Here is an 11,403-nt window from a genome sequence, read left to right as displayed (position 1 = left end):
GTCATCATTTTAAAAATGAGGAAACTGAGGCACAGAAAGAGAAAGTGATTTGCCCAAGGTCACTCAGCTAAGTGAAGAAGCAGGATTTGGACCCAGCCAGTCTGACTCGAGTCTGCTTCAAGGGGACACTGTGAAGATTCAGTGAGATTTAAAGACATGAAAGGAACTTTATAAATTTAAGGATTAAGACTAATAATCAAATGAAAGAGGTATGCCTGTTTGTCCACTGGTGCTCAGCTCCATAGAGGAAAGGGGCAGAAAAATCCTCCTACCATATGCCAGAAACTACTTGGAATTTAACAACCAGGACCTCATTTTGTCCCCATGGCAGCCCTAGAGGCAAGCATTATTGTCCCAGTGAGGCTCCTGAGGCTCATCAAGGTTCAAGGATCAACCCAAGTCACACAACTGAAAAGTGATGGATTCTGGAGCAGATGCCAGAGCTGGTGATGCCAGAGCCTCTCTCTCCCCATCCAGGGCACCAGGCTGCCCAACAGCATGCAGCAGAAGGCTTGCCACGCTGGACTGGCCAAGGTCCAGAAACATGACACAACCAAGGGCCTCTCCACCTTCTCTCATCCCCGGTGCTCCACCATCTGAGAAAGATGCCCGGGACAGAGGAGCCACATGGCAGCAGAGCAACATTTCTGCCTAGATCACAAGTAGGCAGAGCAGGCTGCAAAGCAGGCAGCAGCAAGGTGGGGGCAGCTAGCCACAAGCTCAGAGAATCTCAGGCTCTGGCTGTGCAATTGGGCCAATGGGTCCAGGGGAACAAACAAGGACTTTGGAGTCAGGCAAGATCTGGGCTTGGTCTTCCTGGTGGGATGACCTTGGGCAAGTCACTTTAACTTTTTTAGTCTCACAAAGTAAGAATCTAGCCTTAGAAGGAGGCTGCCAATATTAGAGTGGGAAGTGCCTGACACATAACAGGTGCTCAGAGAATGGCAACCATATATACACACACACACACACACACACACACACACATATTTTTTTTTGAGACAGGGTCTTGCTCTGTTGCCCAGGCTGGAGTACAGTGGCATGATCTCAGCTCACTGCAACCTCTGCCTCCCAGTTTCAAGTGATTCTTTTGCCTCAGCCTCTAGGGTAGCTGGGACTACAGGCACATGCCACCATGCCCGGCTAATTTTTGTATTTTTAGTAGAGACAGGATTTTGCCATGTTGGCCAGGCTGGTCTTGAACTCCTGACCTCAAATGATCCCCCTTCCTCGGCCTCCCAAAGTGCTGGGATTACAGGCATGAGCCACCATGCCCAGCTGGCAACTATCTTTTTTTATAACTCTGTGAGTTCTTCTCAGCAGAACTGGACTTTCAGGAGTGGTAGGAATCAGGCAGGGGATAGGGATTCTGAAGGACCTTATTCCTGCAGGGAGCCCAGAACTGAAACCAGAGGAAGGGGGCCTCCGAGACTGGACAGCGGGCAAAGTCCTCCCAGCCCCCCCAGGGTCCTGGCTCCCTTCCCTGTAGCCTGCTCCTGGCCGACAACAGAAGCAGGGCCCCAAGGTTAGGCAAACAAGCTAGTGATAAGGCACTTCCAGGTCGGGCCTTGCATTCAAGGCCCACCCAGCTCTGGGGCTGACTTCCTGGCTTAGCGAAAGCGCTAGTCTTTTGTGCACACAAGAGCAGGCACCAATGGGGACACCTGCTGATTGTGCACCTGGGGCCTTGGTGCCCTGGTACAGCCTGGGTTAATGACCTTGTTTATCCACTTGAGTCATCCGATAAGGGTCAGCTGAGTGAGCGGCAGGTGGCCCTGTGCCCTGCACCGGCCACTTCATTGACTGAAGTGATATCAGTGCCACGTGGGGTTCCCAATGCCCCCTCCCCCACCACTTCCCCACCATTCCTGCCAGGGGCAGTGTCTGTGTGTTTTTTTCAATGAACATGACTTCTGGAGTCAAGGTTGTCGGGCCATTCCCCCCCTTCCACTCACTGGGAATATAAATAGCACCCACGGCGCAGAACAGAGGGCCAGAGAGCTGGAAGTAAGGGCAGATCCCAACCATGAGCACCAGCCAACCAGGGGCCTGCCCATGCCAGGGAGCTGCAAGCCGCCCAGCCATTCTCTACGCACTTCTGAGCTCCAGCCTCAGGGCTGTCCCCCGACCCCGTAGCCGCTGCCTATGTAGGCAGCACCGGCCCGTCCAGCTATGTGCACCTCATCGCACCTGCCGGGAGGCCTTGGATGTTCTGGCCAAGACAGTGGCCTTCCTCAGGAACCTGCCATCCTTCTGGCAGCTGCCTCCCCAGGACCAGCGGCGGCTGCTGCAGGGTTGCTGGGGCCCCCTCTTCCTGCTTGGGTTGGCCCAAGATGCTGTGACCTTTGAAGTGGCTGAGGCCCCGGTGCCCAGCATACTCAAGAAGATTCTACTGGAGGAGCCCAGCAGCAGTGGAGGCAGTGGCCAGCCGCCAGACAGACCCCAGCCCTCCCTGGCTGCAGTGCAGTGGCTTCAGTGCTGTCTGGAGTCCTTCTGGGGCTTGGAGCTGAGCCCCAAGGAATATGCCTGCCTGAAAGGGACCATCCTCTTCAACCCTGGTGAGCTCCCAGACACTCCTGGGTAGGGGGCAAGGCTGAAGCAGGAGCCAGCCAGGGAAGGTAACTTCTGAGGGTTTGATATCTGTTATCTCATGGGGTCCACATTTTCTTTTTTTTTTTTTTTCTGAGACAGAGTCTCACTCTGTCACCTAGTCTGGAGCGCAGTGGCGCGATCTTGGCTCACTGCAACCTCTGCCTCCTGGGTTCAAGCAATTTTCCCTGCCTCAGCCTCCCAAGTAGCTGGGATTACAGGTGCCCGCCACCACTCCCGGCTAATTTTTGTATTTTTTAGTAGAGACACGGTTTCGCCATGTTGGTCAAGCTGGTCTTGAACTCCTGATCCCTCTGGTGATCCACCCACCTTGGCCTCCCAAAGTGCTAGATTGCAGGCGTGAGCCACTGTGCTTGGCCGGTTCCTCATTTTCATCAAATAGCCATCTCACAGAAGAGGTACAGAGAAGCTAAGTGATGAGCTAAAGGTAACACAACCAGGTAGGGACAGACCAGGATGGCAACTCGGGTCTATTCACTCCAGAGACTGGCCCTTGCCACTCTGCCTAAGAAATTTGCTCTGACCTTTAGAGAAGGCTTGGGGGGAGGTGGGGTGGGCAGACACAGCTGTGTCTCAGTCACATCTTCAAAGGAAGGTTGCATGGTGAAGCTCTAGAGCTGAAACTCCTCTGTGGGTTCAGAAAGATCACTTAGAAGAGAGAACTGAAAGGGGTGTAGGGAGGACAGGAAAGGAGTCTTTGTGGAATTCGGCCAGGAGAGCGGCAGATGAGACAGTGCTCTTTGTAATCTGGAGAGCATCTGAGATGAGCGTTCCCCAGGAGTCCCTGTGGCACGCATAAATTGTAGTAGTTAATTGCAATAATAGTAGCAAATACTCATATCACACTTACCATATGTTAGGCCCTATTCTAAGGGTTTTACATATACTAGTTCATTTAAATCTCATAAAAACCTAGGAGACAGGTCCTATTAATATTATTATCCTCGTTTTACAAATAAAGAAACTGAAGCCCAGAGATTAAGTTACTTGCCCAAGGTCACCCAGCTAAGTGACAGTACTGGGATTCATACTCAGGAAACCTGATTCTTAACCATTACTCCATACTGCCTCTTCATAAATGGATGGATGAATACAATGGAAACTGATAAATAAATTACCTCCTCCAAAGGAGGAGGTAGTAGTGGGACCTCAAAGGCCGAGCAAAGGAGGCAGAGGGGTGTCTCTGATGGCCCAGATCTTGGGCCAGTCTCTTCCTTTGGTGGCTGGGAGTAGGATGCTCACCAACCCTCTTCTCCCTCTCTGCCCACAGATGTGCCAGGCCTCCAAGCCGCCTCCCACATTGGGCACCTGCAGCAGGAGGCTCACTGGGCGCTGTGTGAAGTCCTGGAGCCCTGGTGCCCAGCAGCCCAAGGCCGCCTGGCCCGTGTCCTCCTCACAGCCTCCACCCTCAAGTCCATTCCGACCAGCCTGCTTGGGGACCTCTTTTTTCGCCCTATCATTGGAGATGTTGACATCGCTGGCCTTCTTGGGGACATGCTCTTGCTGAGGTGACCAGCTGCAGCCCAGGCAGAGATCAGGTGGGCAGAGGCTGGCAGTGCTGATTCAGCCTGGCCATCCCCAGAGGTGACCCAATGCTCCCGGAGGGGGCAAGGCTGTATAGACAGCACTTGGCTCCTTAGGAACAGCCCTTCACTCAGCCACACCCCACATTGGACTTCCTTGGTTTGGACACAGTGCTCCAGCTGCCTGGAAGGCTCTTGGTGGTCCCCACAGCCTCTGGGCCAAGACTCCTGTCCCTTGTTGGGATGGGAATGAAAGCTTAGGCTGCTCATTGGACCAGAAGTCCTACTGACTTTATACAGAACTGAATTAAGTTATTGATTTTTGTAATAAAAGGTATGAAACACTTGGAGCCTGATACTGTCGTTTGTGCATATAGAAGGGACTGTCTCACCTCCAGGGCCCACCCTGCTCCTATCAGAGGTAGCCCAAGGGAAAAAATCCACAGGGTTGCTGGAACTAATTTTCCAGGGAACAGTATCAGTTCACAATCCCATCACCTCATTGCCTTTATCCTCAGGGGAAGGAGGTTGCTCTCCTGTTCCCAAACCCTTCACTAACCACTCTCCTGGCTCCTACCCACTTCATGCGCCCTCTCACCACAGTTAAAGCCCAATCACAGCCAATCAGGAAGCAGTCCATTCCCGAATTGAAACAGACAAAGTCACTGCCATTTCTGCAGTTTAAGATCATTCACTTCCCCCATTCCTGCAGATGACAAAAGACGGTGGTCCATTATTTTCCCAAAGGGAAGGGACAAGGGCACCCAGGGCTGGCCTGGCAACTACTTGAACACCAAGGCAGAGCAAGGTTTAGCTGGACCACCAGGATTTGACTACATCAGTTGTTTAAGTCTGAAACCCTTCCATGACACTTGGATCATAGCCACCACCCTGAGGCCTCCCAACTTTCCCTCCCTGCCCCTCTGCCCCAGCCCCTCTCCTGGGATTCTCCTCCCAGACATTCCCACTGTCTAACAACTAAAAAGGCAACTCTTGGCATAGCCATTACCTCCCTGACTGCTCCATTCAGAATATGACTTGTGTCTATTCTGATTGGTCAATGTCTGTGCCTCACTGTTTGTTAAATATTTTGACCCAGTCGCCATGGGTAAGGGTGAGTGATCTGAAGGGTGAGCAGGAAGGAGTGATAACAACACACATGCCTATAGGATTTTCTGGCCTCCCCCTTTCGCCAGCGGTAAGTCCTGCCCTGACCAGTCCCCACCCCCTTCACCATAACAGTTTGGATTCTTCTCACAGGTGCCCAGTTAATGATTGCTCAATAAGAGGCCATTCACTTGGGGATAAGAGTCTAGGTGTCATCATTCAGGCCTTTCTCTAAGCCCCCCAGGTTAGGACGACAGCTGATTGGCCTCATACCCATTATGGTGACCCAGTGCCAGCAGCAAGGGGAACCCTGTCCCTTGCCCAGCCTCTCACTCACAAGTCAGACACCAGATAGAGACAAAAACACAGCTGAGATCTCACACAAATACAAACAACACAACTTGGACCCCCCCCAACACACACACACACTAAGATGTACAACTCAGGCACGCCTACACGGACCCAGAAAACAGACTCTCCAACCACCCACTTACAGCCCAGAAAAGCACTGCCCAGATACAGTCACTCAGCAACGTACTGCAGACCCTGACACAGTCACACAGCACAAGTACGCATCCTTGCACCTGAGGGTGGGGCACACAGTGTGGAGACACCCCCATCCAGAGTGTGTTCATCTTCCCCGTGTCACAGGAAAGGGAAAAGTGACCCCCTAAGTAGGCAGACCTGTGTCTGCACATCTTCAGGGTCCTCTCAGAGCCTGTGAGCCCAGGCCAACTGCTCTGCCTGGCATTTGGGACCCCAACTAACCATTCATCCTCTTTCCCCGTGGTGACTTCAATGTCCATCCTCCTCTCAGCTCAACAACTGTCCCCAGCTGGGTCCAAACCAAATCCCCAATAAAGGCATCCTTCAGGGCCCAGAACAAGTCCTGCATCCCCCCACCTCCCACCAGATGCCCCAAACTCAGACCTCAGTCTCCCGGGCCTCTCTCTACCTGCCCTCCCCATCCCTCTGGCACACATCACCCTGTGTAACCTTGTAGACGCATGAAACCACTCTTTCAAGAGCAGAAGCCCTGTTTCCCACATAGGACCCAAATCCAGAAGATTCAGGGATTTAGGGTCATTCTACATCTTTTATGCCCTGCCAGTTTCTGCCTCTATTAATTAACTGCCACACCTCTCTGAATCCTCCCACCTCTGAAAAAAGCTGGATCTTTCCACCTCTTACCCTTCCCCTTCTCTAGCCCTGAACAACCATTAGGAAGCATTCCCTGCCATGCCCACCCTAGGCTTTTTTCCTCAACTTATTTAATTTTTTCCGTCATCCAAATAGCTTCCCTTATTAAGTCTACCTTGCCAGGCACTACTGGTGGCTCATGCCTGTAATCCCAGCACTTTGGGAGGCTGAGGTGATAGGATCGCTTGAGCCCAGGAGTTCAAGATCAGCCTGGGCAATGTAGTGAGATTCCTGTCTCTACAAAAAATTATAAAATTAGCTAGGGGCCAGGCACGGTGGCTCACACCTATAATCCCAGCACTTTTGGAGGCCAAGACAAGCGGATCACCTGAGGTTGGGAGCTCAAGACCAGTCTGGCCAACAATGGTGAAACCCTGTCTCTACTAAAAATACAAAAATTAGCTAGGCATGGCAACACTCGCCTGTAATTCCAGCTACTTGGGAGGCTGAGACAGGAGAATCAGTTGAACCTGGGAGGCAGAGGTTGCAGTGAGCCGAGATCGCACCACTGCACTCCAGCCTGGGCGACAGAGTGAGACTCTATCTCAAAAAAATTAAAAAATAAGGCCGGGGGGATCACAAGGTCAGGGGTTCAAGACCAGCCTGGCCAAGATGGTGAAACCCCGTCTCTACTAAAACTACAAAAATTAGCCAGGTGTGGTGGCAGATGTCTGTAATCCCAGCTACTCCAGAGGCTGTGGCAGGGAAACCGCTTGAACTGGGGCAGCAGAGGTTGCAGTGAGTCGAGATTGCACCACTGCACTCCAGGCTGGGTGACAGAGTAAGACTCTGTCTCAAAAATATAAATAAAATAAAATAAGCTAGGTATGGTGGCTCATGCCTGTAGTCCTGGCCACTCGAGAGGCTGAAGTGGGAGGATTACTTGAGCTGGGAGTTGAAGGCTGCAGTGAGCATGGTAGCATCACTGCACTGCAGCCTGGGCAACAGAGCAAGACCCTGTCTCAAAACAAATAAAAAAAACAACAAGAAAAATCTCTACCTTGATCCTTTTCAAATTTCTTCCCTACCAGTCCACATGGTTTGGGAGCTACACTTCTGTTTCTTGTCTGCATTTCTTGAGTCATTCCCCGTGCCCTACTTCTTTGCCTTGTGCAAGGAACATAAAGACAAATACGGCAAAACTAAAGAGATAATTATGGTACAATGTAGTAAGGGGAATTGTGCTTTCTCCATGAGACTGTAGGCTTTCCAAAAGTGGGGAAGAATGTCTCCATGATCAGCATCCTGGGTTGGGATCTGTATCTCATTGCTAATGAGGGAAGAGGAGGAAACAGGCTCAGATGGGTATGTAACTTAAGGTCTGGGCTGATCACTGTCTGTGCTGAGACTCTTTTTTTTTCAGACGGAGTTTCGCTCTTGTTGCCCAGGCTGGAGTGCAGTGGTGCGATCTCCGCTCACTGCAACCTCCACCTCCCGGGTTCAAGCGGTTCTCCTGCCTCAGCCTCCCGAGTAGCTGGGATTACAGGGGCCCACCACCAAGCCTGGCTAATTTTTGTATTTTCAGCAGAGACAGGGTTTCATCATGTTGGCTAGGCTGGTCTCAAACTCCTGACCTCAGTGATCCACCCACCTCAGTCTCCCAAAGTGCTGGGATTACAGGCGTGAGCCACCGCACCTGGCCTGTGCTGAGACTTGTACTCAAACCTGTGTAATTCTGGAGGGTTCTTGTCAGCAGCACAAGCTGGAGTGAGTCATGGCCAGGATCAGGCGGTCTGGAGCCAGTTCAGCCACTGTTGACTGACCATCTACCTCTCAGCCATGATTCCTGTCCTCAGGCCCAGCCAGGGATGACTCACTGGAAAGCAGGAGAGTGGCTGTGGCTCTGGGTCAGCCTAGAGAACCATTTTATTGCCATCATTATCTCTATCTTCATTAGCCAAATCGTTGACTGCCTATTAAGCAGTAAGACAGCTGACGCATGCTGTGCCCTGCATTAACCCCACCCTGTCCTTGGGGCATTCAAATATCCTAGAACCCGTGATGCTGGCAAAAAGCCAACACCCACTATCCATCCATTAATTCATTCTATCACTCAACATCTCTCAACCTCCACTTGTACCAACCCCTGTGCTAGATGCTGGGGTAGGGGGCACAGAATAAATAAGATACATTTCTTACTCTCATGAAACACCTTGTCTGTGGCAGAGGAAGACACATAAGTAATTGTAATGCAGAGTGATCTGAGCTGTGATAGGGGTACAGACAACAGGCAACAGGACAGATTAAATCTGCCTCAAGGTGGGAAAAATGCTTCACCCAAGTGGTGACTGGTTTGAGCTAAAGAGAACAAATAGGGTTTTGCTAGGCAACCCAAGGGATGGACATTCCAAACAGATATATGCAAAGGCACAGAGATGTCAGAGAGTAAGGGGTGCTTAATTAACTGCAAGTGATGTGTGGGGCCCAGGGTATCAGGAAATGGGCCTGGAGAGATGACAGGGACCACCTCACAGAACAAGACAGCACAGAAAGGAAGTATCAATGAAACCGATGGAGGCGACAATGCTAAGATCTCAGGGGAGTCAGAGTTAACAAAGGAGACCTCCTCTTCCTGGCAGGGTATGACCAGAAGAAACCCCAGGCTATGGCTGCTTACTCTGGGTAGCTACTAAACTATAACCACATAACATTTGTGCTCTAAACACATTTCCTGGATTATGGTATTTCATTCTCACAACTCTGTGCTGGAAGTACTATCATTATCTCCATCCGCTTTATCTTTCTTTTTGAGACAGAGTCTCACTCTGTTGCCCAGGGTAGAGTTCAGTGATGCGATCTCGGCTCACTGCAACCTCCACCTCCTGGGTTCAAGCAGTTCTCGTGCCTCAGCCTCCCAAGTAGCTGGGATTACAGGAGTGCGCCACCACGCTCAGCTAATTGTGTATTTTTAGTAGAGACGGGGTTTCTACATTTGGTCAGGCTGGTCTTGAACTTCCAACCTCAGGTGAACCGCCCGCCTCGCCCTCCCAAAGTGCTGGGATTGTAGGCGTGAGCTACCACGCCCAGCCTTTTTTGTATTTTTTAGTAGAGAAGGGGTTTCACCATGTTGGCCAGGCTGGTCTCAAAGTCCCGACCTCAGGTGATCTGCCCACCTCCGCCTCCCAAAGTGCTGAGATTACAGGCGTAAGCCACCACACCCGGCCTCCATCCATTTTATAGACAAAGAAACTCAAGGAGTGAAGGACATGCCAATGTGCCAAATTGGTATCTTGATCATTTTGAGTTGGAAACCTTGGAGAAATTGTAGTTTCAGAAAGGGCGAACTGACCTGCCTCTTCCCACATGCAGCAAGCCATCAAGATTCCTCTGTGAGGGATACCCTCTCTATACCAGGGCAAAAAAATAGCCCTGATTACCAGAGACTGGGAACTCGGGGCTGCAACGGACCTGAATAAATATACTTTCCAAGGTAACCCTTATCTTCCACTGGTTCCACCTCAAATATCTCCTCATCACTCACCTAGAAATCTACTGCCCCTAGCTAGATATCCCTTGTCCTGTGACTTCTCAAATTTATTGTTGTCTAAAAAGTATAAAAGCATGTTGTAGTTGGGCACTGTGGCTCATGCCTGTAATCCCAGGACTTGGGGAGGCCGAGGCGGGAGGATCACCTGAGGTCCAGAGTTCGAGACCAGCCTGGCCAGCATGGTGAAACCCTGTCTCTACTAAAAATACAAAAATTAGCCGGGCATGTTGGCAGGCTCTTGTAATCCCAGCTACTCGGGAAGCTGAGGCAGGAGAATCGCTTGAACCCAGGAGGCAGAGGTTGCAGTGAGCTGAGATTGCGCCATTGCACTCCAGCCTGGGCAACATCTTGTTTTGACCAGTTCTTCAGACTTCACTCTCTTGTGAAGATCCCCACATACACGTAAAACTAATAAAATATTATATAATGTTAAAATATCATACAATAATAGGCCAGGCTCAGTCGCTTGCACCTGTAATCCCAGCGCTTTGGGAGGCCGAGGTGGACGGATCACCTGAGGTCAGGAGTTCGAGACCAGCCTGGCCAACATGGTGAAACCCCGTCTTTAGTAAAAATACAAAAATTAGCTGGGTGTGGTGCTGGCCTGTAGTCCCAGCTACTTAGGAAGCAGAGGCAAGAGAATGGCTTGAACCTGGCAGATGGAGATTGCAGTAAGCCAGATTGCATCACTGCATGCACTCCAGCCTGGGTGACCAAAAAAAAAAAAAGTATGTAATAAAATAAAAAATAAATAAAATCCAGATATGATGTGGGTTTAAACCTAGATATAATTGTCCTAGCTACAATTTCCCACTCATTAGAAGACTTTTTAAATTTTTTATTTTTATTAGTTTTTGTAGAGACAGGGTCTTACTATGTTGCCCAGGCTGGTCTCCAACTCCTGGCCTCAAGCGATCCTTCTGCTTCGGCCTCTCAGAGTGATGGGATTATAAGTGTGAGCCACTATGCCTAGCCATGTTTTTCAATTTTTAAAATTCATCATATAGTTGTATATTTGCTATCACAAGGTAACTATTGCTTTCTGAAATGAGTTATTTTCACTTTTAATATTTTTACATTTTAAATATTGAGTAAAACAATGTTCATAAATATGTGTAAAGTATAAAGAATAACAGTAGAATGAACTCTATTATTGTTTCATAGGTCATTATTACCATTAACTTTGAAGTCCCTTTCTAAATCTATCATTTCCCTCCAAAGGTAACAACTACCTTGAATTTTATGTTAATAATTTATTTGCTTTTCTTTCTGATTTTATTTTTATTTTTTATTTTTTTTTTGAGACGGAGTCTCGCTCTGTCCCCCAGGCTGGAGTGCAGTGGCGCGATCTCGGCTCACTGCAAGCTCCGCCTCCCGGGTTCACGCCATTCTCCTGCCTCAGCCTCCCGAGTAGCTGGGACTACAGGCGCCCACAACCGCGCCCGGCTAATTTTTTGTATTTTTAGTAGAGACGGG

General features: G+C 50.0%; 1 protein-coding gene across 2 annotated transcripts; it reads left to right on the top strand.

The window, feature by feature from the left end:
- The first annotated feature begins 1,891 nt into the window (after window positions 1-1,891).
- NR0B2 (nuclear receptor subfamily 0 group B member 2) lies at window positions 1,892-10,578 on the top strand. 2 transcript variants are annotated; one of them, XM_025405560.1, is made up of 3 exons: window positions 1,898-2,558; window positions 3,881-4,165; window positions 10,568-10,578. In XM_025405560.1, the coding sequence occupies exons 1-2, from the start codon at window positions 2,027-2,029 to the stop codon at window positions 4,120-4,122; spliced, it is 774 nt and encodes a 257-aa protein (XP_025261345.1). In that variant the 5' UTR covers window positions 1,898-2,026; the 3' UTR covers window positions 4,123-4,165; window positions 10,568-10,578. The 2 variants fall into 2 exon arrangements, with proteins under 2 accessions (XP_025261335.1, XP_025261345.1); XM_025405550.1 differs by lacking the exon at window positions 10,568-10,578 and having other exon boundaries at window positions 1,892-2,558; window positions 3,881-4,478.
- Window positions 10,579-11,403: the final 825 nt, after the last annotated feature.

This window comes from Theropithecus gelada, chromosome 1, assembly GCF_003255815.1.
Source record: "Theropithecus gelada isolate Dixy chromosome 1, Tgel_1.0, whole genome shotgun sequence".
Taxonomy (NCBI): Eukaryota; Metazoa; Chordata; class Mammalia; order Primates; family Cercopithecidae; genus Theropithecus; species Theropithecus gelada.
Note: the sequence above shows the minus strand (reverse complement) of the source record. Positions and strands in the feature narration are given on the sequence as shown.

Excerpts from the sequence above, each read along its gene's own strand:
- NR0B2 (XM_025405560.1), top strand. The coding sequence starts at position 2,027 with ATGAGCACCAGCCAACCAGGGGCCTGCCCATGCCAGGGAGCTGCAAGC. Across the intron at positions 2,559-3,880 it reads GACCATCCTCTTCAACCCTG|ATGTGCCAGGCCTCCAAGCC; the intron begins GTGAGCTCCCAG and ends CTCTGCCCACAG.